A 27,893-nucleotide genomic window follows, 5' to 3' on the forward strand; every position below is an offset into this window, starting at 1 on the left:
CCAGGACTCCTCCCTGGCTTTCGCTTTTCTCCCCTCCATGGGTGCCCTGCCATGTTCACTCCCCGAGGATCCCAGGGCACTCACTGATGAGATTTTCAGTGCTCTCTCCCTGCTGACTCTTCACAGACCCCCTGATGTGTCACTCGTCTGTCTCCTGGTCACTCCCGGGTCCCCAATCAATCTCTGGTGCCACCGCCAGCCAAGGGAGCCGATCACCCAAAGTGGGTGAGGCACCTTCAGCTGCACTCCCTGCCCACCCCGGAGGGTGGAAGGAATTCGGGATGAGCCCCAGGGTGTGCGGGAAAATTGACATTGCCAGAGGTTTCTGTCCACAAAGCAGAGAGACGAGTCCTGTAAAATAATTTCATTACTAATAAAAGGGAGAGGCCATGGGACATTCCCCATCGGCTCTCTCTAAGTATTAGAGGACAGAGCCTCCTTTTCATCCTAATTTTCCCAGCTGCATCTCCCTTTCCCTTTCTGTGTTGGCTGAAGTACTTGAGAGGTACAGACATCCCAATCCGCCTACTATATACCCCCATTAATATGTACCCCACTATTGTACAGCAGATGATATTCATGGCTCTGTTAAGGCTTTGTTGTTCTTCTGGAAGTTCATGAATTGAGCAGGACCTTGGCTGAGCAGCAGTCTGTGTCATCAATTAATAACATTTTCTGAAACTGATGGTTTCTCCTGTCACTTCCTTCTGTACAGGTCCCTCGCCCTATCTCCGAGCAGCTTTAGAGCATCTGTTTGTAAAGACACTTTCCTGTGGTTCCTTCCATGGGGTCCCCCGTTTGTGGGACATCCCCCCTGGAGCAGGGTGTCCCCTCTGTGCTGCAGCCCCAGGGCTCGGGCAGAGCTCAGCCAATCAGAGCCCGCGGCGCTGATGACTCACCAGTTGCCAGGCAGACTCGCAGCTCCCCGCGTTCCCCACCTGGACCCACCTGCGCCCCCCCTCGGCCCCATGGCCCCGCGAGGGGAATTTGGGGAGGTGGGAGTGGGGCAGCGCCAAGGCCGGGCCCCCCCGCGCTGTCCTGGCGGGAGCGGCTGCAGTGGGGACCGAGTGCGGGCGGGAGCGGCCGAGAGCCCAGCGCTGCCCCAGCCCGACCTGCCCCAGCTCCATCCCTGCCCCTGCGCTGGGATGCTGTGGGGCTGGGGGGAAGAGGGAGCCGGCAGTGGGTGCTGGGCCTGGGGGCAGGAGGAGAAGGGAAGGAGAAGCAGCATTGAGGAACAAAATGGTCAAAGGATGCAAGTGGCAGGAGAGGGTGGGATTGTGCAGGAGAAGGAGGAATAGCAAGAGGAAGAGGAGTGTGAGGAAGAGTAGAGACACAAGAGGAGGAGGAGGCGGAGCAGAAAGAGGAAGCAGCAGAAGGTTCCACCCCTCCCTGTGTCTGCAGCCTCCCCCCAGCCCCAGGAGCGCTGCTCCCCCCACATGCAGCAGGTGACTGTGGAGGGGGATCCACGATTTTCATGAGGTGAATCTTGGTGTTTCTGAGCTTGCTTGGGCTAAATGTTGGTGCTTTGGTTTTTTGTAGTAGCTGAATCTTTATGTTTTGCAGAAGGACGTTTTTGCATAATTCTGACGTTTGGGGAGTTTTTGTTCTGTGTCTTGAAGTTTGTGGGATTTTTGGGCTGAATCTTGGTGTTTTGGAGGTTCTTACAGACACAAGATTCCCAGTGACTTCCTGAGATGAACTTGGGCAATGAGGAACCTCCAGTCCAAGGTGCTCTCCTCTTGTTTTTTCCCCAAACCAGGATTTGTCATACCCAGGGTGTGGCTGGATGGAGGAGGAGCAAAAGCCCCGGAGATGCTGCAGGAGGAGGAGCTGCAAACCCAGCTCAGGGAGCTGCGGGGAGGAAAGAGCCCCCCTGAGCCAGGAAGGCGGGCAGAGATCCAGCCAGAGCTCAGAGCTGGTGGAGAAGCCTCATGGCAGGGAGAAGCCCCACAAGTGCTTGGAATGTGGGAAGGGTTTCAGGTGGAGCTCCAGCCTGATCCAGCACCAGAGGATCCACACTGGGGAACGGCCCTACGAGTGTGGGGAGTGTGGGAAGAGCTTTGGATGGAGCTCAGACCTGAGAAAACACCAGCGCATCCACACTGGGGAGAGGCCCTATGAGTGTCCCCATTGTGGGAAGAGGTTTCAGACCAGCTCCCATCTCCTCAGACATGAGCGGATTCACACAGAGTAGAGGCCCTACCGCTGCCCCGACTGCGGGAAGGGCTTCAAGCACAACTCCCACCTCACCGTGCACCGGCACATCCACACCAGGGAGAGGCCCTACGAGTGTGGGAAGTGTGGGAAGAGCTTCATACACATGTCTGGCCTGATCCAGCACCAGGTTATCCACACTGGGGAACGGCCCTATGAGTGCTTGGAATGTGGAAAGAGCTTTGGGTGGAGCTCTGCGCTGAGAATACACCAGCGCATCCACACTGGGGAGAGGCCCTACGAGTGTCCCCAGTGTGGGAAGAGGTTTCAGACCAGCTCCGATGTCCTCAAGCATGAACGGATTCACACAGAGGAGAGGCCCTACCGCTGCCCCGACTGCGGGAAGGGCTTCAAGCACAACTCCAGCCTCACCGTGCACCGGCGCATCCACACCAGGGAGAGGCCCTACGAGTGTGGGAAGCGTGGGAAGAACTTCTCCAGGAGCTTTCACTTGACCCAGCACCAACGAAGGCACCAGTAAGGGAAGCCCTGTGAGTGCCCCGCGTGAGGGAAGAGCTTGGAGTGAGGGAAGAGAGCAAGGGAAGAGCTTGGTGTGCTCCTGCAGCTCCATTCCCCATGGGAGGATCCGGGCTGGATGATCCCCAGTGACCCCCGTGGGGCAGAGCCCTGGTGCCCCCATATGGGGAATAAAACAGAGAGTAAAGCAATGGAGCTGATAAAGGGGCCCGATATCTGAGGCCTGACTGAGCAGAAACTGTGGGAGACACAGACACAGTTTAGGTCTCCCTAAGCAAGAAGTGACCAGGCAACATGGTGTGAGACTTTGTGATAAGATAAATGTTCCCAGGTTACTGGATGTCACGAAGAATGTGTAACCAATGGGATATTGCTACCAAAAACAGAGCCCTCTATAAGCACCATACAAGTAAATCCCTGTATAAACACCTGGTACCCTCAGTAAAATTGGCTTTGGTCTAAACTGGGATGTCCCCGTCTCTCCATGGTGGATAACCCTGTTGTGGGTGATCCCCGTTGGGTGGGGGAAGGTGCTGGAGGGATTTCTTTCCCTTCTCCTGGTGCTGCCGTGGTTTGGTTGGTAATAAATTCCCTCCCTGTGCCCAGGCCGGGTCTGTTGTCCCCGTGCCGGTGCTCGGGGCGGGATCTCTCCCGTTCCTTCTCTGCACTGCCGGGCCTCTCCTCAGCCAATGAGAGAACGCGGTGGAGAAGAGTCAGCCAATCAGCGAGAGCGGGGCTGATGACTCACCAGTTGCCGGGCAGACCCGCAGCAGGCAGTGTTCCCCACCTGGACCCGCCCTCCCTGCCCAGGGCCGGCCCCGCCGTGGGGTCCCCCCAAGTCCCTCCCCAGTGCCCCCAGGAACTGGGCTGGGTTTAACTGGGAAGCTTTACTGGGAACACTGGGAGCAGGGGGCAGGGGCAGAGGGACAGCAGGGCTGGGGGACACTCGACCCTCCCAAAATCAGCGTGGGGATAGAGCGGGGGGGGTCCCGGCAAGGCCCGAGGTCACAGGGAGCGGCTGCGGCCGCCGGCGGCTCAGGAGCTCTGTGGGCAGAGAAAAGGGGGTGACACCAGGCTGGGGGCCCCGGGGAGCACACACATTCCAGAGGAGGGGGGACACGACACACGGGACCCCCCAGACTCTCTTGCACAGGTAGAACCCGATCCCCAGTGCCAGGAAGACGAAGCCCAATTTGGGAGTCTCCAGTTCCTGTCAGCATCTTGCTGCGGCAGCATCCAGCAACATCTCTGGGTGGTCCGCAGGGGTCAGGATCTCCTAAAAACTCTCACAGACACTCAAGCCCCTCCAAGCACTTTCCTAGTCTCTCCCAGCCCACTCAGGATCCCTTGAAACCTCCCTCTTGATCCCTTCCTGACCTCCCCAGGACCCACCAAAGCCCCTCCTGTCCCTCTCAGGATCCCACAGCCTCCTTCCAGTCGTCCCCCACTGCCCCAGGACCCCTAAAGCCTATCCCAGTCCCTTCCCAGCCCCACCAGGACTCACCCAGAGCCCTCCCAGTCTCTTCCCAGCACAACCAACCTCATCCCAATCTCTGCTTTTCCATCCCCAATCTCCATCCAGCTCCTTCAGGCTCACTCTATTCCCTCCCACTTAAACCTAGCGCCCCCAAACTCCCTCCCAGTGCCCAACAGGACCCCCAGAACCTCATCCCACCCTCCCCAGTATCCTTCAAACCCCTTCTTAGCCCTTCTAAAACCCCAACTTCCTCTCCCAGTTGAAACCAGGCTCTCTCCAACTCCCTCCCAGGTTCTCCCAGCACATCCCAGTGGCTCTCCGAGCACCCTCAGTTCCTCCCCCATACCCCAGTTCCGGCTCACAGGTTGTTCCAGGCTGATGTTGTTGGCAGGTGGAGGTGAGCCCAGCCTGGGTTGGGGTTTCCAGCAGCACCAGGAGCTGGTGGGTCCAGTCCCCGTTGGGGACCATGTCGGTGGCCACCACAGAGAGCTCCTGCTGGCCCTGGAACCACTTCAGCTGGATGGGAGCAGGCGGCCGGGGCTGGGCCGGGAGCTCGAGGGCAGCAGAGAGATGGACACGCTGGGGGGCACTGGGAGAGAGTGGGTGTAATAAATAAAATGGTCTTTGTTCATCAAAATGAGTGTTAAAGGAGACAAGAATTTGAACTGAGTAGGGAATGCAACTAGCATAGAAGACTGTGTAATTAATTATATACAAGTTAACTTTTAGGCCAAGGACAATCTGCAAGGAAGATGAGGAGCCTTCATTCCTGCGACCTCCAAGGGCAGAAAAAAAGACCCCCAGGAACCAATTGCACCAACGCAGAGTGCATCGAGAGAAAATACGTCAACTGGGACGTATAAAAACAAAAAGGTCAAAGGGGGAAGGTGCTCCGTGGCAGAGCAGAGGCTCCCCGGCTGCCCAGTGCTGTTCTTTTGCTTAATACCACTTGCTTAATAAATTCTTGTTAATTGATTTATCTATAATTAGCCTCCCCAATTGAATTTGTCCATAACAAATTTGGTGCCGTGACTCGGATAAGGGCGACCGGGTGGGAATTCCTAATCAGGGAGGCGCCCCGCTGCCTCTGCAGCGGCCCTGGTGCAGGCTTTTCCTTCCCAGGCCCTTACCGACGAACCCAAATTCGGTATTGAGCACAAGGGATACCGGTAACCCCGTAATCTTTGTGCACAAAGCTGGGCGAAGACGCAGGATAGCGTGAGTATAAAAGTGGGGATCCGCTGGGTTGGGCTGGGATCCCAGGACATAACGCGTGAGACGTCCTTGTAGGACGAGGCACGGGCAGAGCTCTGAGTAGTGCGGTTTGCAGAGCCCACGAGGGGCTGGGCACCAACAGGGGCCGCGAGTGTGTGTGTGCCTGAAGGTGTCCTGGGAGATGGGACAGAGGAAAAGCAAGCCCTCTGCTTCCATGGGGACGGGGACCCGGTAACGCTTCCCCAGATCCCCCCTGACAGTCCGTTAGGTCTAATGATAAAATCTTGGGATGAATATCCTTCGAGGAAAGGATAGAGCAAAAATGATACATTATTGTATAAAAGTATGAGGAGGAAAACACATCTGTAGTGATAATTTGTTTTGGCCAGTGGTTGGAAACTTCAAGGTCTGGATTTACCAGGCATTAAACATTTATGTAAACTCTAGAGAACCTTTTGATAAGGAAGAGAGCAAGTATGCTGCTCTCTGGATAGTGGGGGAAACAAGAGCAAAACTTTTTGCCTGAAGCACCCAGGGAGGGAAAAAGAAAAATAAAAAGCCTGAGGAAGTTCCAACTGCACCCCCTCTACCATACGTACCTCCTCCTCCTCCACCCCCACCAGCACCACCCGCAGTCTACCCCGATTTAGATCAAGGGGGAGATTTTGAGAACCAAGAGGTAGAAATCCCAGAGCCGGTCCCTGAGGAAAATCGCTGCGTTACTCGTAGTCTAACAAGGGGGGAAAGAGAAAGGGAAGGGCAAGCTCTATATCCATGAAGGGAAGTAGCTTTGGGAATGATCCCTAACCCCAGTGCTGGTCAGCAGGGACAACCAACTCAAATTCTGGGAATAGGTTATGTGGAGGTACCTCTCAGGAGATGTGAGGGAGTTCAAGAAAGAAATGAGAGCATATGGGCCAAATCTTAAAGGAATTTTCTGACCCTATAGCCTGGGACTTCCCATGTGAACAAATTCAGAATCCAGCTGAGGTGGCAAGGTACCTGAAAGATAAATGCCATGATAAGTCTAAGGAGAAAAAGATCATTGCAGCGAGCTGGGCCCTGGCATGTGCTTATCACGCCCTGCTAGACACTGTAGGGCAGCAGACAGAGGAAGGGGGGCAGGGAGATAAATCAGCAGCGATCCCAGTCACTCAGGCTGCAACCAACAGCCCCGGCTGGAAGCCAGCAGCTAAACCAGACAGGGAGCCTAAGCCAGCAGCTAAACCAGACAGGGAGCCTAAGCCAGCAGCTAAACCAGACAGGGAGCCTAAGCCAGCAGCTAAACCAGACTGTGAGCCTGAGCCAGCAGCTAAACCAGACTGTGAGCCTAAGCCAGCAGCTAAACCAGATTGTGAGCCTCAACCAGTGGCTGTTGCTATGAGCACAATGGGCCAGTGATACCTCAGGCCATCAGGACAGAGATGCCACCTACAAGTGGGCACGAGACCGAGGGGTGGATCTAACCATGGACAGTATTTCTCAGGTGATCCATGACTGTGAGACCTGTGCTGCCATCAAACAGGCCAAGAAAGTGAAGCCCCTCTGGTATGGTGGGCGGTGGTCCAAGTACAAGTATGGGGAGGCCTGGCAGATTGACCACATCACACTGCCCCAGACACGCCAAGGCAAGCGCTACGTGCTGACCATGGTAAAAGCCACCACTGGATGGTTGGAAAGCTACCCTGTGTCTCATGCTATAGCCCGTAACACCATCCTGGGCCTTGAAAAGCAGGTCCTGTGGAGGCATGGTACCCCTGAGAGGATTGAGTCAGACCATGGGACTCATTTCAAGAACAGCCTTATCAACACCTGGGCTAGGGAACATGGCATTGAGTGGGTGCACCACATCCCAAACCATGCACCAGCTGCAGGCAGAGTGGAGAGGCACAATGGACTGTTAAAAATCACCTTAAAAGCATTGGGTGGGGGATCTTTCAAAAATTGGGAGCAACATTTAGCAAAGGCCACCTGGTTAGTTAACAGCCAAGGTTCCACCAATCTAGCAGGTCCTGCCCAGTCTGAGCCCCTGAATATAGTAGATTGAGATAAAGTCCCTGTGGCACATGCCAGAGGTTTGTTAGGAAATCAGTGTGGACCAATTATGCCTCAAGTACAGACAAACCCATTTGTGGGATTGTCTTTGCTCAGGGACCAGGTTGTACATGGTGGATAATGAAGAGAGATGGAGCAACACGATGTGTACCTCAGGGGGATCTGATTGTGGGGTGAGACTCATGTGCAAATATCACTGTTTGCTGGATGGTGCTGCCAGTGTCTGTACATGAAACCACACAGACATGAGACAGAAAGAAATGTGTAAGTGTCAAAGGTTTGAGCAAGTGAAAGACAGAGGCTTTAACTTGATGAAGTTTTTACATGATGTTGAAGATACAGAGATAAGGGGTGGAATGTCCAAAGGTGATGTTATGGTGTTTGTATCTCCAATCGTGTGTTCTGTTTATGTTTGATATTCTGTTCTGTGCTCTCAGAACTGACTCAGAAAGTGAAGGTTTGTTTTGCCTTGTTATCAGCCGGCTCACCTCCCCCCATGCTCTGCTGTCTAGAAGAGGCCAGTGCTGGCTGGCTTTTGCTTTGCTTGCTGGCTTTTGCTTGCTTTGCTTTGCTTTTTTTGCTTGCTTCTGCTTTTGCCTTTTCTTCCTAGTTAGTTTAGCTGAGCAGTCCAGTTCTTTCCCTGGACTGTTTCTTTTGCATTTCCGTTTCCCGAATACCATCCAACCTGCTCTGGACTGGGACCTGGGAACCCCGAGGAGCACCGGGAGCCTGCGCTCTGTGATCTGCAGCAGCCATCCCCAGTGCCCAGAACAATCCCCAGCGCCCAGACCCGGGCGACCACCCCCAGGAGAGACTTTCTGGATTTGTCATCTCTTCAGAGTGGTGAAAGAGTTTTGTTGTCATCTGGTGTTGTTCATTTTTTTACTGCTGGGAAGGGTTTTGTTTGTTAAATAAACAGGTCCTTTTCCACTTCTCTCAGAGAAAATTCTTCCCGAATCAGGTGGGTAGGGAGGGGCCGTGGGGGTTTGTTTTCTGGTGGCTCCTTCCAGAGATTTTTCTCCCAAATTTGCCCTAAACTAGGACAAATATTTTGCTGCCCATTTCGTGGCTGGAGAGAGTGAAAAAAAAAACCAACCTGTTCTAATCATATTTTGGTTCCAATTACTTTGTGTTAGTATGGAGCAGTTACTGCCTATGTTGTTTGAATTCATAGTGTCTTTTTAGAGTGGAGGCCTGTATGTGTTTCTGGTCCCTAGGGTTTTTTAGAGATCTTAATCCCTCTCTGGTCCCTAGGTTTATTTTCTTATTCAGGAATAGCTCTGGTATTGTCCCTAATACGTAGTTTTTGCAGTAGAAGGGCACTGACCAGAATATCCATCGGGTTGGGCTTGGGTGTAATGGCTTTCAGGGATTTATAAAGGTGCTGAAGTCTGTTCCAGGAATGCATGGCTCATAGTCATGGTTGTGCAGCCAGTTTGTTAGAGGGGAAGCAGGGGATGAGGCTTTTCAGCCGTTGCTTTCCTTCTTCTCCTCTGAATCTCTAAGCTCCCTATTAGAGAATGTTCCGTTTCCCCTGATTGGTAAAGAGACCATCTTCCTGATGTTTAATCTGGTAATTTTCTCTATACAGTCTGCAGTCTCTCTAGAATGAGATTTCTAGAGGGGCTGAAGAGACCCAGGAGTAGACCCAGGTGTGAGAAATCCTGAGTGGTGTGGGAAATGGGGGGGACGGGAATTGGCACATAGACCGTTTTCCCACATTCAAATAGATTTTACTGATTTGCCTAAAGTAGGAAGGTGTAAACACTTATTGGTGATAATAGATCACTTGACTCACTTTGTAGAGGCATTCCCTACCTCCAGGGCAACTACACAAACAGTACTAAAAATACTATTAGAAGAGATAATCCCCCGCTACAGACTAACAGAAGTAATAGACTCAGACAGAGGGCCACTCTTTGCCTCCAAAATAAATTAAAGAAGTAGTTACAGCTCTAGGAACAAAGTGGCAATATCATACTCCCTGACATCCACAAAGCTCAGGTAAAGTGGAAAGGGTAAATGGGAAAATTAAGAAGCAACTAACTAAATTGATGTATAAAACAGAATCATCTTGAGTAAAAATGTTTGCCTTTAGCTTTGTTAAATATAAGAACTCAGCCCAGAACTGATATTGGAATTTCTCCATTTGAAATGCTTTATGGGATGCCTTATGACATGGATTCTCCTATAGATCACCCTGAAATAAGTAATCAACAAATTAGCCAATCTGTCATGCAACTTGTGAAGGCTCGGGAAGGGCTTAGAAGAACCGAGTTACTAGTGTAACAACCTCATTTAGACCTAGCAATCCATAATATAAATCCAGGTGATAAGGTGTTAATAAGAAACCTAGAAAGAAACCTCACTAACCCCAAACTGGGAAGCCCCCTGTGTTGTTTTACTCACTACAGAAACTGCAGTCAGAACCGCCGAGGAGGGGTGGACCCATGTGAGCCGAATAAAGGGAGTGATTCCTGCTGCTGCCCAAGAGCCCTGGAGAATAACCAGCCAGCCCGGGGACCTTAAGGTCACATTTAAATGGACTGAATGGACTCAGTAAGAATTGTACGAACCAGCTGGTAGAGTGAGATACTGGACTATGGATATCCTATAACTAATGATTTTAGAGTATATTGTACAAATAAGGATTGTGATTGTTACCCTTTTGTATGCTATATTTGTAAAATTTTCCAGGAACGGTGGTGGGTCCATAGTTACAGAGGCACTCCTCCTAGGGGTATTTGTAAAGGTGTTATCAGTTAGAAAGAGAACTGACAGAGTCAGTCCTAAGGATTGGAGAAGAGAACGGGACCCTACCAAGGGAATCCCAAGAGTGGTGGGAGGTGTTTACTAAGGGGGCTAGGCCTGAAAATTGCTGTTTCCATTCCAATGAACCAATTCCCCTAATTGTTCAAATTATCAAAGGGAATTGCCGGAAAACTTTACCTGGGATTCAGTGTGACTCACCACAAGTGAAGGATAAAAGCTGGGAATCATTCAAAAAGAGGCAACAAAAACAGAGTTTGGGTCCTCCTGAAGAATATCCTTGCTCTGAGAAGATGGTGCGCCTGGCGGCCCAGAGCAACCAAGTCGGCGAGCGAGGCAGAGGGATGAGAAGCGGTGGAGGAAAGAGCCCTCAAATGGGACAATTCAAAGTATTTCAAGAACTGCCTCAAGGATACTGATCTCCCAAGGGTAAAGGTGAGCCCAGCAATAACATGTCAAAACAAACACTGGGAATGGGGAGATAATGATAATCAAACCCTGGGGCAGTTTGGACTCCACCCTTGCTGGCAAATCCTGTTCATATTAGTTATATGTTGTACCTGGCCTGGTCAAGGGGACTATGCACACCAGCCATTTAATTGGACTCTGACCAAAACAGACCAAGGGAAAGTTGTTAAGCATAATGCCACCACTGTAGCTCCCATTTTTTTGTTACTAACAAAGACTTGGTAAACTCTATGTGGGGATGGAGTAAACCTGAACTCCAGGCTACCTATTGGTGTCCTGGTTCCAATCCTGGGAGGGGATATTGTCATTATCCTGGGGAATATCTGTGTGAGTATTGGGGCTGTGAAACCATAGCAACTGCCTTGGCTGTCACCCATCCAGATAAATTTTTAAAGGTCTCATGGTACCCTGAGGGGTGCAAAACTCCGGGGTATGGCACCCAAGGAGAAATTCTGTATAAGGGGGATTGCAGGTCCTGTAATATTGTTGTTACTAAGTTTAACTTTCAGACCTTACATTTTTAATAAAATCATAGACATTGTAAAAGGAAGACTAGAGGCAGCTCATCTAATGCTTATTAGAGATAGGTAGGAAACACTGCCCAGGGACTTAGAAGTAGATGAAACCCTGGTCTTAATCTACCAAGAGTTAAAGCATTTTAATGAACAAATTGGTAAAGAGAAAAAGGGGGTACTGTAATAAATAAAAAGGTCTTTGTTCATCAAAACGAGCGATAAAGGAGATAAGAATTTGAACTGAATCTGGAATTCAACTAGCATAGAAGACTCTGTAACTAATTATATACAAGATAACTTTTAGGCCAAGGACAATCTGCAAGGAAGATGAGGAGCCTTCATTCCTATGACCACCAAGGGCAGAAAAAAAGACCCCCAGCAACCAATTGCCCTGGTGCAGAGTGCATCAAGAGAAAATACATCAACGGACAAAAAAAAAGGGATTATAAAAACAAAAAAGTCAAAGGGGGAAGGTGCTCCGTGGCAGAGCAGAGGCTTCCCGGCCACGTAGTGCTGTTCTTTTGCTTAATACCACTTGCTTCATAAATTCTTATGAATTATGAATTATAATTGATTTATCTATAATTAGCCTCCCCAATTGAATTTGTCCATAACACCCTGGCCCAGCAGCAGGGGACAGGGGGCACGGCCTGTCCCCCTGGCCCAGCAGCAGCCCCGTGCCCTGCCCAAGGCGCTCCCAGCAGGGGCTGGGCCCCAGAGGCAGGGGGAGACCCCAGTCCTGGGGCAGCGTTTCTGCCCCGTCCCCTGTCCAGCCCACCCTGCCCCGTGTGCGCAGTGACCGCTGGCACGGGCTGCCCTGGACACTGTGACCTGCTGGGGACACTGAGAGCTGCTCCGCTGTGACACTGCCCTTGGGATTGCACAGGCACCAAACAAACCGCAGCCAGCACCGCCCCTTGTCATGTCCCAGGCACCAGAGAGCATCAGAGCCAGCCCCGCTCCTGGTGATGTCCCAGGCACCAGGGCACATCCCAGCCCCGCTCCTGGTGATGTCCCAGGCACCAGGGCACATCCCAGCCCCACTCCTGGTGATGTCCCAGGCCCCACAAGTGTCCCAGGTGTGGAAAGAGCTCATCACACAGCTCAGCCTTGACCCAAAACCAGCAGAGGCACCACGAAGGACAGCCCTGCGAGTGCCCCTGTGTGGGAAGAGCTCCGTGCGCTGCTCCAGCTCCATCCCCCATGGCAGGATCGTTCCTGGATGATCCCCAGTGAGCCCTGGTGGGCAGAGCCCTGGTGACCCGTGGTGCTGCTGATCCATGTTGGGAAGACACCCAGCTGGAGGGGCTCAACATCCTCCTGGCTCCCCGTGGCCTGGATTTTCTTTTCATTTCTCTTTGCCCTTTCAAAACTCTTAAAAGCAGGTAAAAATAAAGATGTTGAGCTAAGACAAGGATGGGGACATGGGGGGGTCTTGCAGGGGACGTGGGGGATGCTGGGTTTGAGGGACTTGAGGGTTCCTGGGAGGGACCTGGGGGTTGCTCAGGGCTTTGGGCACCCCAGGCTGAGCGGCTCCAGTTGCCCTGGGAGACCCTGGTGGAGGTTCTGGGCAGCTGGTCAAGGATCCCCTGCCCTGGAACTGTCCCCATGTGCCCCATCCCAACGCCTCGTCCCCCTGCAGCGGCTGCCCCATTCCTTACTCCCCTTCCATACTCCCCTGGCCCTGCCTGTTCTCGTATTCCCCTGTCCCGTTCCCATCCTGCTCCCATCCCAGTCCAGACCCCATTCTTGATCCCTGCACCGTATTCCCTGTCCCTGTCCCCATTCCCATTCCCATTCCCATTCCCTGTCCCCATTCCCATTCCCTGTCCCCATTTCTGGTGAGACATTAATTTTGAAGAATTAAGAATTTTAGGAAAGTTAAGATGATAGTTAAATTGGATGTTGCTGACTTAGCAGAAGTAGATAAATGGGCTTTGTTCATAGTTAACAGTAGCTGGATCTTAGATAAGATACCCAGGATCTATTAACTCATTGCTTGCCAGCTTTATGCTTGGGTAGCTGTGCTTATCATGAGAAACAAAATGTGATAAACAGATTTCAGGGACACAAAAACAGTTGCAGACTTCCCATTCTTTAGGAATCCATTAAGCACAGGAAAACAGCAAGGATTCATTTGTCACGTGTGCATGGGAAAGGCAGAAAGGTCAGAACGAGGAAGACTTATTTTACTTCTTCATTTTGGAGACCCCTCCCCAAAATGGACCCCCGAGTCATTTCAGGGAACAGAACCACACATGCTTAATTGCCTTTTTGCCAATTAGCATATGAAGCGGAGCAGGGGAAGTGACAGGGATATGAATATGCATTCATATTTTGTGTATTCAAGACTTCTGTAAATAAAATAGCTGTGTAATACCTGTGATTTTTCAGTGTGCATTAGGGAATTATCCCACTTACTGCCCGGCTGTCTCAATAAACATACACTTTCTAACTTTAAACTCTTAGAGAGTTTTTATCTATCTCAGTTGGAGATCGATATTAGATTGATATTCATATTTTAGGAAATCATTGTCTTAAAGAAGTCCTAGTATGTGTATTAACATGTCTTTTCTTTATATTCTAGTAATTATTCTTGCATTGCTTCAAGATAAACTGGTATGATTCAAAGAATATCCACTGAGGTACACATAGAACATGGATTTAACATAAGCAAATTGCAGTTGCAAAGTTTTTTCACTGAAATTCTGCCACTTGTCATAATTTCAAAAGTTAAAAGTCAGGTATTAAAGTCAATAACAAAATTTCTAACAAAGGGAAAAAAGTATATGGTTTGCACTAGATAAAATATAAATACAGAAAATGTCTCCCAACCAAGTTCCTTACCCTGATCAAAACATCTGCCAATCAAGTTCTTCGCCCTGAACCTGGCTGGTAAAGAAAAATATTATCAGTAAACGTTGATGAAAGTTTGCATAAGTTAATAGTATTCAAAATACATGTTCTGTTCCTATTATTATTTATTATACAAAGAAAAAAGGGGAAAGAGGTTGGATTGAGGGTACACCCTCCTCCCCTCTGAGTCTGTTCTCATGTTTTACAATAAATCCTACAACAGTACAATACAACTGCCTAAAATATGGACACTGGAAACCACAAACAGCATTACAAATTATCACCTGCCTCATGGGCAGTTCATATAAGGACTTGATTTGTTTACAAATTATTTCTCATGTTTACAAACAGGTTTTCTGTTTGCAGACTGTTTTCTGGGAATTCGGTTTTTCTCCAAGGGATCAAGTGCTGAAAGGTTGTTTTTTAAAATTGGGTTTTTCTCTAAGGGTTAAATGGGCTCAGGGTTAAATAGCTTTCTGCTTTTAGAGATAAGTTCAATTTGTAACCAAGAAGCATTATGCCTGTGGCCTGAGTTCTCCCCTAACAGTTCCTGGAGGGGAATGCTGCAGCTCCAGTGTAAATTAGATGCACGCTGTCCTCTGTCCCCATGTTTGCAAAGGGCCCTTGCAGATGGGTGACAGAGAACAATACACAGAATTTTATACAGAAAAGAAGGATGAGATGTTACCATGATTGACAGGGGGAACTCTGCTTGGGTGGGGCCTGTGCCTCACTTGCTGCTGTCAGCGCTGCCCGGGCCCCAGGGCTCAGAGCAGCATTCCTGCCCTGGCCCACAATGCGGTGGTGTGTCTTTAATTTGATTTTTGTTCAATATCTGTTTCCCCCCCCCATCCCTAATCTCCTCCTCTCCCCAGTTGTCAGTATTCCCTAGCTCTCCCCTAACCCCTCATCTCCAAGTTGTCAGCCCTCCCTTTCCCTGCCCCTTTCCCTGGAACCTTCCCTGTCATTCATCCTAGCCCCCTCTTCTGCTTCCAGAGCATTCCCTGTCTGTTTGTTGAGACTCAAAACCCTATTGCTTATTTTGTGTTATTTCACTTCTCTGCTTCTCCCGATAGGTTTGTGATGGGTTATTTCTGCCCTAAACTCCTCCCCTGCTATTCCCTCATTGGTTGCTGTTCCTACACCCGTCTCCCTGAATTCTTGTCTAAAACCTCTGCTCCCGCTCCCGAGGGGGTCTTGGGGCTCACTGAATAAAACCATCCTGTTCACCCCCAAGTCCCGTGCCGCCTCCGTCTGTTCCCGCACCACAGACTGGGACTGCAGAGCTTCGCAGGGGGAGCGGCCGCCCGTTCTCTTCCCTCTCACAGCCCAGCACGGCACCGCTCGGGGAATCGCGGCGAGGGGAGCGCATGCCGCGCCACAACATATGGTAGCAGAGGATGGTTCCCTCCTTCATCTTGTAGAAAAAATGGGCAAATTCGTGGGGGCGACCGCCTCACAGAAGAAGAAGGAGGGAAGAGAAACATCTATGGCCGTGGAAGCTCTGCCGGATGATAAGAGGAGCTGAGCGCCGAGCAACAAGAAGATTGAAGCTCCGTAACCTCTTTGTCCTTGCCACTGTGCTCTCTACCCGCCCGGGAGCAGCCACGCTGCGGGGGCAGCCGGGCTGCAGAGGCTTTAAGCGGGCAGACTTACCTGAGGACAAAGAGTGCGGTTTGGCAGTGGCTCGGGAGTTGAGCCTGAAGAAAGGCTGACCGAGAGGAGGTGGCTTTCCTCTTTTTTTTTGCTTTATCGGGACCTGCCGGTCATGTGCTAAAACAGGTGGGCTTCCCTTTCCTTTTCCAAGGAGGAGATGATAATTCCTCACTTGGTCTTTTATGGAAAACCACATTTGAATCCCTCGGTCAAGGCATCTGCAGCGAGACCACCGGAGGCAGATAGTGGCCGAAACCAAGGCTTCAGGGACGAACTTTGGTTTAACGGGAACACCTAAGCCTCCGGAAGGGCCAAACCGGGAAGGAACATCCCCAGTTTTAGCGCGACTTTTCCATCGAGTTGAGGAGAAGATTCAAGTCATCACCGCCCGGGCCCGGAGGGTAAGGTGGGCTAGACGGGGTGGGGACCGCCCCAACGGACGGCTGGGTTTGCCGCTTTTCTTTTTGCGTTTTAACCCCCGCCCGCGCCCAGACTGGGGCTGTATCCCTGCATGTCCCTGGCAGGCGGGTGGGTTTTCTTTTTCTTGGGGGGGGGCTAGCACTCTTCGCTGAGTGTTACTCTTCGCCCAGTGTTTTGTGGTGACCCATATTGGATTGCTTTTTCTTCTTCTCGAAAATGTTGTCTTCTCTATCCTCCCCTCCCCATTCTGGGCTGGACGGAGGGGGTAGAAAAGACACAAGTGAGATGAACATCTAAAAGGCGACACGTTAACTATGGGAGGGTTGTTAAAATAGGCCCTTTACACCCACGCATTGCACTGACATCCAGCTGCGTCGGGCCCCCCTCCTATAAATTTCCCCTTTTTGCTTCTGTGAAGCTCCCTATGCCCCCATCCCCTCGGACTTTCCTAAACCTTTTCTTATCCTCCCTTGGGGATTGCTGTGGCCGAGCCACCCCAAGTGCCCTGCTGGACACTGTTCAGGCCAAGTGCAGTGTACCCGGCACCCCTTTCCAAGATGGTGATGGCAACGCCACTTGGAACCCGTTTTCCTGCCTTGACCCTTCTTTTCCTCCCCTGGTTTCCCGCCAGTCCCATCTCTCCCAATAGCCCTGCACCGTCCCTGCACGAGGCTAGTCCCTACTGGGGGAGGAGGGGTTGGATATTCCCCAGTCCTTCTTCTGGCTCTTCCTCCGAGGGGAAGGATCGGGAGGGACCCTCTCCCGAAGAAATGGAGTCGAAACCCGGGACTGGGGGTCTGTCATTTTGTTTTCCCCCTAAGATGGCGGCATCCTGGTCCACCCCTTACCAATTCCCCTTTTTATTCATGACAATCACTAATTAAGTGATTGTCTGATTCCCCTATCCTATTCCTTAATGTACCCCACCCAATGTTCCTTTTTATTTAACTATGAATTCTTCTTTTTGCTTTTGATTATTTTTTGAATAATCTGTTTGTTGAGTTATATTTTATAGAAAGAAAGATCATCCCATTTAATTAATACCCAAGATATTATGCCTACCTCTCAAACAAATATTCAAATTGGACAAACCACATCGCTATCCGCTGACTGTGCTTTAAGAATTTAAGAAGCTGAACATTACAAGCGCCGCAACAAATCAAGTTCTAAATCGGATCAAGTTACAAATTCTGCTGTGTTTTTTACCCTTGATTTGGAGTTCAGTTAGTACAATTTAGTATACGTTATATTAACTTTTTACGTGCTTCATGTGTTGTAATCATAATTAGTTTATCCTTTTTAATGTCTTTCGATTTACGCCTTTTTTGTAATGTGTAATGTTATTATTTGAGTAGTAAAACATATCAAAAAATCTTTCTTTTGACTCCTCCTGTGTCCCCAATTAGCCTAGAAAGGTCCTTCCCGGAAGGGAATTTTATATTAAGCTGTTTTGTTGTAATTATAATTAATTTATTATTTTCTGATATTTTTTGACTTAAAGGCTGTGTTTGTGACCATCATTGCTACAGGAATCACGTAGCTACTGTATCACTTCAGGCTTGCTGCATTGCTGCGAGGATTAAAAATTTATTAGTTATATTTAGTTGATCTTTTATTGTATTAGACAAAATTTGTCCAATTTAATTATTTAATTCAAATAATTCCATTTAATTATTTTATTTAAATTGGATAGTTGTGATTTTAATCATTCTAATTCAATTATTTAGCTTAATTTCTGTTAATTATTTCATTCTATTTCAATCACCTGATTTTTAATTATTCTTAGTTAATCTGATTTCAATTCTATTTGTTTTATTTAATTGTTTCTCAGATTTGTTTATTTCAATTGTTTTATTTTAATTCATTACTTATCTTTATTATCATTAATTCTTTGTTACAATTTTTTCTTTATTGCAATTACACAACTTTAATTCCAACTAATTTAATTATAATTGCTTTATTTAAATTCAAATATTTTATTTTAATTGTTTTATTTCAATTGTTTCAATTAAATTTCAACATTTATTTTTGTTTGTTTTCAATCACTTAACCATTCCATCTAGTATTATTTACATTATTTTAGATTGTTACTCAGAGCAGCAAAGCAGCAACTTTTGTGCAGTTTTGTGTCTGATTTAGGAGCAGTATAGCCAGCTAGAGTTATAATATTGTCTCCAGCTTTCATACAGCCTGGTGCCCTTCCTGGCACTATTGCCACTCACCTCCAGCCCTCTGCTGCCACAGGCCCGAGCACCACCCAGTCTCCTGCCAGCTACTGGCTCTGGGTAAGAGTTGAGTTGTAGCAGAAGTAGATTCAAATAAATGGGATTCCTAACTTCTACCTGTATGCAGCAGGTCCAATTGCGGTATTTGAGGCATTTGAAAAGACAAAGATGTTACTACTCTTCCAGCCCTATAAATGCAATGATGTGTCTTTCATGTCCTTTAAGTAATTTGCAATGTTATCATATGATCCTGTTGTATTTTGTTAATGAAGCTTACATTATTTATATGTTATAATTTTATATTATTTGCATGTTGTATTAATTTGCTTAAGCCACAGAATTCTCCTTCCTTTTGTAAAAAGAAAAGAGGGAGATGCGGTGGTGTGTCTTTAATTTGATTTTTGTTCAATATCTGTTTCCCCCCCCCATCCCTAATCTCCTCCTCTCCCCAGTTGTCCGTATTCCCTAGCTCTCCCCTAACCCCTCATCTCCAAGTTGTCAATCCTCCTTTACACCCTGCCCCTTTCCCTGGAACCTTCCCTGTCATTCATCCTAGCCCCCTCCTCTGCTTTCAGAGCATTCACTGTCTGTTTGGTGAGACTCAAAACCCTATTGCTTATTTTGTGTTATTTCACTTCTCTGCTTCTCCCGATAGGTTTGTGATGGGTTATTTCTGCCCTAAACTCCTCCCCTGCTATTCCCTCATTGGTTGCTGTTCCTACACCCGTCTCCCTGAATTCTTGTCTAAAACCTCTGCTCCCGCTCCCGAGGAGGTCTTGGGGCTCACTGAATAAAACAATCCTGTTCACCCCCAAGTCCCGTGTCGCCTCCATCTGTTCCCGCACCACAGACTGGGACTGCAGAGCTTCGCAGGGGGAGCGGCCGCCCGTTCTCTTCCCTCTCGCCGCCCAGCACGCCACCGCTCGGGGTATCGCGGCGAGGGGAGCACATGCCGCGCCACAACACCACTCCTGGTCCGTGTCCCACGGCCGTGCTCAGGATGGCCACCATGTGGGACGTGTCCCGAGGAGGCCGTGCCAGCTTCTGTGGAGGCCCCGTGCCCTTCCCGCCGCGGCTGTGTCGGCAGCTGCGGGGGCTCCTGCTGCTCTGAGCCCGCAGAGCAGGGCAGCGTTTGCTGATGGGCTGAGCCCTTCCCAAAGATCCTGTTGGGCTGTCTGACACACCTGGGGCAAGGCATTCCTTCCACCCTGGGCCACTCTGGGGGGCTGGGGGTGGCCCCAGGGCAGGTGGCAGTGCGTGCAAGGGCCCTTTGTGACACGGTGCAGCATGGTCACCGTGGAATGGAACGGGACAGGGATTCCAAGAGCCCTTTGTGACACGCTCTGGCAGAGGTGTTGGCAGTGACAAGGCCACGCCAGAGTGCTCAGTGCACGTGACGAGACAGGACGGGAGAGAGCGGTGCTGAGAGGAGCCCTCGCACAGCCACTTGTTCCTGGCTGACCCGGAGGATTCGGGAGGAAGAGAGCAGTGCCATGGGCACCGTGCTCAGAGCGTACTCTCCCATCTTCAAAACCAAGAGCAGCGCTGCCCTGCTGGATATGCTTGTGGAGGAGGGTCCTTCCAGCCCAGAGCAAGTGAGCAGCCTGTGGCCTGGCTTTTCTCCTCCCAGCAATTGCTTGGCCTCCCAAGCCACGCCTGCTGCTCCCTGGGAGCCTTTGAGGCCATGGCAGTGTGGAGGCAAGGGAAGCACTTCTCTGGGGCAGCCGGGCACATTCCTTCCTCCGGCAGCTTTCCAAGTCTCCCCTGCCTTCTCCAGGTGCCCGCCATGGTGAGGTTCATCCACCAGTGGCTCGTGGCCAATGAGTTTCCTGAGTACAATCTGTACAGGCCCCTTCTGGATCTGACAGAGGCACAGCCCTCTGACGTGGTGATGGCTCTCCTGCGTGTGGCCCCATTGTGTGACAGGTACGGGGCCCAGCTGCCCAGAGGGCTCAGGGCTCAGCAGCCCTTCCCCCTGCGCAGCCTGTCCCAGGTGTCTGACACAGAGAATTCCAGGGCCCTCTGGCTGCTCCCTCTGCCAGCCCTGGCCCCTGCCAGCCCCCCAGCGTGCTGCCATGCTTCCCCCCTGCCCCTCAGGGGCCAGTGCCCACAGGGCTGGGCTGCCTGCGTGCTGCCAGTGAGGGGCAGTGGGCAGAGGCAGGGCTGGCAGAGCAGCTCAGCTCCCCGCTGCCGCCCAGGCCACGCTGCTGTGTCCCAGACTCCTCTGAGACAGAGCTCTGACCCCACAGAGCTGCTCTGGCCATGTGGAAGAACATCATGTGCTCGCTGAGGACTGCAGAGCCGGCCATGCTCGTGCTCCTCGATGTGCTGGGGAGCTGGCCAGAGCACAGCACGAGCACCTCCGATGGGGACCACACGGCTGTCCTTGCCCTGGCTGTGAGTTTCTGACTCTGCTGGCCCCAAGGCCACCTTTCCAGCAGCTCTCCATCCTCCCTCCCCCACGGCGTCTCCCTGCCTCAGGCGCTGGGCTGAAACCTGGCCTCGGGGCAGCTCCAGGGCCACCAGGCCCGGTGCTCCCCCTGTGGCTCTCCGGGCCTCTCCCTCCCGTGCTCGGGCCCTGCCACACGGACACCTCGGCACTGAGCGCTGTCTCAGGCTGCTCTGTCCTTTGCAGGCAACCGTGGTGATGTGGAAGATCCTCCAGCTGCCCTGTGTGCCACATGTAGTCACCGTGCATTTCCCCGGCCTCTTTGTGCATCTGCTCTTCCAAGTGCTCTTCAGCACTCTGGATGTGCCAGAGGAGGTCGATACCTTCTGGAAGGGATGCCAGCAGCAACACGGCCTTGCCACCAGCCCCAGCAGGTGCTCCATGCCAGTCCTCCTGTCCCTGCCATGTGCCCAGGGCAGGGGCCAGTGCTCCCAGCGTGACCTGGGCTTTGCTCTGCGCACAGCTTTGCAGAGCAGACCCTCAAGGCCCTGCTCTGCCGACTGCACTATGAGGATGTGGTGGTGGCCATGGAAGACAAGCGTGGCTGGGACACACTGCTCTGTGCTGACACCCACCACTGTGCTGTGGGCGTGCTGGCCAGGTGAGACCCCCTGCTCCCCAGCTGTCCCCAGCATGTGTGCCCTGTGCCCGAGGTGCCCCACACAGTCCCCGTGGCCGTGGGCCAGAAGGCCTTGTCACCAAGGGATGGCCAAGGAGGCTGCAAAAGGCTGGGAGAGGAGCGTGCCCAAGAGCAGCAACTTCCCAGAGGGCTCAGCTGCCCCTTGCAGGGTGGTGGAGAAAGGCCAGAGCTCTGTGAGGCAGTCCTGGGAGAGGTTTGCCCCCGCTGGCTCAGGGCTTTGGCTCCTGTTTCCTCCTGTCAGAGAAATGCACCGCGCATCCGAAGCCGCGTGTTCCGGGATTGCATTCCACCTGCTCGGGCTGCTCAGCAAGGACACGCCGTGCCGGGATTTGGCCGCCCTGGCGTTCCTTGTGGAGGTGAGCCTGAAGGCCGGCGCTGCCTCGCTGAGCTGCCTCCCGGCTCTCTGCCCTCTCTTGGCCGCAGTGCCTGGGACGGAGCCCGTGCCCTGTGCTGCTGCCTGGGCCCGGCCCTGGGCGGTTCTGGGCTCCCGCCGGCCGCTCCCCCGTCACCGGCCTGTGCCTTTCAGATCCTGGAGCGCCTGAACGTGAGTGAGTGCCGTGACAGCGTCCTGCAGTTCTTGTCCAAGCACCTGCAGGGCGAGTGCAGGGGGAGGCGTCGCTTGGCACTCCGAGGCCTCGTGGCGCTCGGCACCACCAGTGTCTCGGTGAGAAGAGCGCAGGGGCTGAAGCCGTGCTGCCAGCGTGGGGCTGGGGAAGGCAGTCCCTGGGGCTTGGCTGGCCTTGGGGCACTGGGGCAGCTGCTGCCAGCTCTCCTGCCTCCTGCTGCAGCTGCCCCAGGGCTTTGGCACAGGCCTGTGGCCCCTGGGCCCTGTGGCAGCAGGATGGTGTTTCACACACTTGTGTTCCACAAGCAGATGGCCATAAGGATGTGGAGCCTGCATGAAAGGCTCATGGAGCTCCTGCAGGAAGATGACAGTGCCATGCTCAGGATGACCACGGTTCTCCTCAGGGCTTTGTTCCTGTGCAGTGGTGCCCCAGTAACCAGCGCCCTTGCCCTGCAGCTGGCTGAGGCGCTCCTGCCACTCTTTGACAACGTAAGGCTCTGCGCCTCCTGCCACGGCCAGCGGGTGCTGCCCGCACACTTTGTGCCCTGTGCACTCACAGGCTGTGCCCAGGTGGGCCTGAAGCAGCTGACGCTGAGGTCTTTCTTCCTTCCTTTCCTACAGGAGGACAGCCAGGTGCAGTTGTGCTCCCTCTTTATCTTCCGGGAGATGCTGGATTTTTTTCCGAAAGAGGAGAGAAAGGTCCTGAAGGCACACGTGCGCCAGAGCCTGCTGCCACTCTCCTTGCACTGCCACGATGAGAACCAGCGAATGGCAGAGGTGAGGACTCGGCAGCTGCCGCTGGCCCCTGGCAGGGGCTGGGCTGGCCCTGCCCTGGAGCCTCGCAGGCTGCAGCTCCTGCTGGCCTTGGCACAGGGACGGGGTCCTGCGCCCTGGGCTCTGGGGCCATCTCCGCGTCTCTGCTGCTCTCCAGGCTTCTCAGGAAACGCTGCTCTGTGCGGCCGAGTTCCTCAAGAGGAGGGATCTTGAAGAGCTGGTGCAGAACCAGAAGCTGTGGCAGTGCCCCGAGTGCCTGGTAAGGAGGGCCGGGAAGCCGCAGCCCCAGCCTGGAGCAGCCCCTGAGCGCGGTGCTCGGTGTGCGGGCTGGCAGCTGTGCCCCTGCCCGCTGCTGCAGCCCGAGGCCGCGCGGGCTCTGCTCCAGGCTCCCGCGGCCCCAGCCGGGTGCCCATGGAGCCCCAGCCCGGGGGGCTGCGGGGCCAACCCTTCCCTCCTGCCGCTCTCTCCAGCTGGCAGAGGACAGCAGCAGCGTGGCCGAGCACCTGCGCCGGGCCCTGCCCTACCTGCAGAGCCCACAGGAGCCCCTGCGAGAGGCGGCCGTCAGGTTCATGGGTGAGCCACGAGCCGGGCCAGGAGGGCGTGTGGGCACAGGGCTGGCAGCGCCGCTGGCAGGGAGCTGTGCCCTGGGCCTGACAGGCTCTGTGTTCCCAGGGACGGCCAGGAGGCACCTGAGGGGGAGGAAGGAAGAGCTCCAGCTCCTCTCTGAGGGTGAGCGAGGGCAGCGGGCTGCCAGCGAGGGCTGCCGGGGGAGCTGCGAGCCCTGCCCCGGCTGCGGAGGGCTCTGCTCCCTGTGCGGACCAGGGCCGGCGTGGACAGAGCACACAGAGCTTTCAGGGCACCTGGGGGATTCGTGGCCAGCAGCTTCGGGCTGATCCAGCTGGTCCCTGCTCCCTGCTGGCCATGGCCAGAGCCGGCTGGGATGGCCCTGGCACAGAGTCCCCTCGGGTCCCCTCAGATGTGGGAACTGACCATGGCTCTGTTCCTCTCTCTTTCAGCCCGTGAGGGCATGGAAAATGACATCAGTGTCGACGTCGCAAGCCTGGCAGTACAAACATTGTGCATCCTTCAGGAAGCAGAGAGAGCTCCTTATTCCCTCTTTGACAACCTGCAGGATCGGCTCTGCAGGGCATGGAGGAGACGGCCTCGTCTGTCGGGGCTCGGCTGGCTGCGCTGCTGGAGCTCTGCACAGAGCTGATTCCAGAGGCTCTGTCTGCTGGGGCCACCTGAGCCACAGGAATGTTTAGTTTCTTTAAGATTGTTCTTTTCTTTCTTTTTGTTTTTCTTTAGCTTTAAATATAGGATGTGTTGCTATAGACAGACTCCCAGGATCTTTCTTTGGCTGCCCAAGCTCTGCAGGGCCGAGGGGAAGAGGGAGAAAAGGGTTCCTGGGCTCAGGAAGCTGCTCAGGCTTGCAGGGTTGCAGGGAAAATGGCCAGAAGCCCCTTGGCCTTTGGTGGTTCTGCTGAAGCCTTTGTGCTGCCCACAGAGCAGATGGGCAGGGGCTGGAGCTGTGGGGATCTCTGTGAGAGCGGTGCCTGGAGATGGCCACAAGCCCTGTCCCAGCCAGGAAGCACCATCCGTGTCCTCCTGCCCGTGTGTTGCTGGCTGGATTGCTGAGGGCTCCCAGGTGCCTCTTGGTGGGGCTCCTCTGGAGCTCCTGTGGGGCTGCGGCGCTGCTGCCGGGCAGGTTGGCCGGGCTGGGGAGACCCTGAGGGGACGGGCCACAAAGGGATGAGGGGCTGGGGAAGCCCTGACAGGACAAGGCAGTGGGAAGGCACGGGGGGGACGTGTGAGGGAGAGGGTAACGTTGGCTCGGGGAGGAAAGTGGGTTGGAGCCAAAGAGACCACTCACCCCGATGTTCGTGTGGCAAACAGAGCACGTTTATTCTCAAGCCTTTCCTTCTAAAGGGCCTTTGAAAACCCAGTCTGGATGATTTCACTGGTCTGATCTCTGTGCCCCTTCAGATTCTGGCCTGGGCAATGCCTGCAGCCTTGGGAGAGATGTGATGGGCCCGGCCCCTGTCAGTCAAAGCAGGGCTGGTACATTCACCCCGTACAAGCCAGCCTGCGCGGTGACACACGGCAACAGAGTGAGAGGCACAGCTCCGGGAGCTCCCTGTGAACCTCAGCTCTGGGACCACTGTCTGCCCCAAGCTTCAGGGGCTGCAGTGGGAGCCCGGCTGGGCTCTGCCCTGGGGCCATCCTGCAGGGACAGCTGCAAACAGGGAGCATTCCCTGCCACAAAGAGCCAAGGCAGGGCTGCAGGGCAGCTGCTCCAGCCCCGACTGCACTGCTGAGTGCTGTGCTCTGGGGCTGGGGCTCCCTGCACAGGGGACTGCACTGGTGTGCCAGAGGAGACAGAGAAGCTGCAGCTTCAGCCTAACTGAGGTGGGTGCGTGGGCTGGGAAGAGTGGGGAGGCTCCAGGGGATTCACAGAGCTCATCCTGCTGCAAGGACGAGGAAAAGGGAGTGGGAACTCAGCAGTGAGGAGAGCTGGGGGCTGGAGAGCAGCTCTGAATGACACTAAAATCCCACCGGACCTCTTGAGATATTGCTGCTCCTCAGCCAGTGACAGGATGAGTCCCTTAGCCTGGGGCTTGGCCTTCCTCATGGTGAGGGGCACCAGAGAAGGCAACAGTGTGATGGAGACTGGAATGGGCTGGGAACTCACTGGGGGAAAAGAGGGAGCAGTTGGGGAGTAAAAGGCAGGTGGGGGAGAGAACAGTTCAGAGAAGGGCTGAGCTACTGCTTGAGCAAGCTGCAAAAAGTCATTTGGGGTCATCCCAGATTGATTTCATTTCAGAATTTATTGAACAAGTTTATTTTTGGGTGGCTGCATGTTTACTCTTGGAGGTGTACACTCTGCAGACTTGAGCTGCGTTGCTGAAATGCTCAAGCCAGTCTGTGCTGCAGGTCACCCCATTTCTCCTTTGGCTGATTGCAGCCCGGTGCTGAGCTCCAGCAGAGCTCCAGCAGGGCCCAGAGCAGCCTCAGCACCCGCAGAGCCCGGCTGCAAGGAGAGAAACCAGAAAGCCCCGTCAGCTGAAGGCTCCTGTCCCCTTGTCCCAGCCGCCCGCGGTGCCCAGGCCATGCTGGCCGTGCCAGAGCTGTGCCCAGAGCTGCCCATCACTGCTGCCTTTGGGAGCAGAGCAGGAGGGCAGGACATGTGCCCAGCCTGCAGCCAGCCACGGCACCTCCAGCCCTCAGCAGCTGCCCAGAGCAGGACGCTCCTGTGCTCGCTGCCATCTCCCCAGAGCTCTGATCCCACCATCCCCAGCAGACAGGACCCACCTCACGCCATCCCCCGCTGGAAGAAAAGCTGCTCCCAAACGATGCCCTCAGCCTTCTCCAAGGGCACGGCCCATCCACGCTGCAGCTGCTCCCAAGCACGTCCTGATCCAGACTGGACCCCACCTGAAACGCTTCCTCAAGGAAAACAAACATCAAATTATTGAAAATAGATTGCAGACAAAAAGGGGAACAAGAAAAAAGTAAAAAATCTTATCTCTGTCAGGGTCTTAAGGAAGGCCCAACCCCTGCATGCCAGGGAAAAACCCACCATGGGGAGGGAATCCCAGGCTTTCTCCCTTCCCCTGCACGGCACCCATGATGATCCCAAAGCAAACAAGGGCAGTGGAGCAGCCCAAGCTTTTCCTTGCCTGCAAAGCAAAGCAGCCCCTGCAGCGGGTCTGGAGTCCCACCTCTGCTCCCACCATGGGGGTTTGTTTGTGTCGGGCTGGCTGCCCCAGCCCAGCCCCAGCCCGGGGCACGGTGGGTGCTGGGGGCTGTTGGCAGGGCCAGGAGCCCACTCCCATTTCGTACCCACCCCAGCCCATGCCCCCAGCCCTGCCAAAAGCAGCCTGGCAGCCGACTGAAGGATCAGCTGCATCCGCCCCAGCAAAGGGGGAACCTTTGGTTCCCAGCCAGGCTGTGCAATGCCCAAATCTGGGAGCATCCCCCTGCGTGTGGACTCATCTGCAAATTTCCTGTGGAACCTGGCTTTAAAGGAGGTGTCAGAATCAAAGTCCACCATCTTCAGCCTGCCGGTGGTCAGGTGGAGCAAGAGGTTGTCATCCTTGACATCGTCCTCGCTGCCCCCAGCAGCAGCAGGGCCCGACCCTGCTCAGCTCCCGAGATCAGACGAGACCGGGCGCTCTCAGGGCGGTGTGCCAGAGGCACCTGGCAGCCCCTCAGCAGCGCCCTTCAACCCACCACAGAACCCTCCAGGCACAAGTCCTGAACATCACGGGGGCCGCAGACAGCCAACAGGGACGCCCATGCCCACAAGAAAATCCAGAGACAGACCAGAGATGTCCTAGTTTAGGGAAAATTTGGGAGAAAAACCTCTGGAAGTAGCCCCCAGAAAACAAACCCCCACGGCCCCTGCCCACCCGCCTGGTTTGGGAAAATATTTTATCTGAGAGAAGTGGAAAAAGACCTGTTTATTTAACAAAAAAACCCCTTCCCAGCACTAAAAAAATGAACAACACCAGATGCCAAAAAACTCTTTCACCACTCTGCAGAGATGACAAATCCAGAAAGTCTTTCCTGGGAGTGGTCGCCCAGGTCTGGGCGCTGGGGATTGCTCTGGGCACTGGGGATGGCTGCTGCAGATCAGAAAATGCAGGCTTCTGGTGTCCCTTGGGGTTTCCCAGATCCCAGTCCGGAGCAGGTTGGATGGTATTCAGGAAGAGGAAAGGAAAAGAAACAGTCCAGGGAAAGAACTGGACTGCTCAGCTAAACTAACTAGGAAGCAAAGGCAAAAGCAGAAGCAAGCCAAGCAAGCAAGCCAGCCAGCACTGACCTCTTCTAGACAGCAGATCATGGGGGGAGGTGAGCCGGCTGATAACAAGGCAAAACAAACCTTCACTTTCAGAGTCAGTTCTGAAAGCACAGAACAGAATATCAAACATAAACAGAACACACGACTGGGGACACAAACGCCATAACGTCATCCTCGGACATTCCACCCCTTATCTCCATATCTTCAACATCATGTAAAAACTCCATCAAGTAAAGACTTCTATCTTTCACTTACTCAAACCTTCAACACTTACACATTTCTTTCTATTTCACTTGCTCAAACCTTTGACACTT

General features: G+C 53.1%; 1 protein-coding gene across 1 annotated transcript in view; it reads left to right on the plus strand.

Annotated features, from left to right (window-relative positions):
- Positions 1-27,893, plus strand: part of LOC144248808 (uncharacterized) — a 249,664-nt gene that overhangs the window by 101,641 nt on the left and 120,130 nt on the right. Inside the window, 2 exon segments of the mRNA XM_077790795.1 lie at positions 1,939-2,691; positions 3,753-3,755. Coding sequence (XP_077646921.1) covers positions 1,939-2,691; positions 3,753-3,755 — 756 coding nt within the window.

The sequence above is a fragment of the Lonchura striata genome, unplaced genomic scaffold (assembly GCF_046129695.1).
Source record: "Lonchura striata isolate bLonStr1 unplaced genomic scaffold, bLonStr1.mat Scaffold_91, whole genome shotgun sequence".
Classification (NCBI taxonomy): Eukaryota; Metazoa; Chordata; class Aves; order Passeriformes; family Estrildidae; genus Lonchura; species Lonchura striata.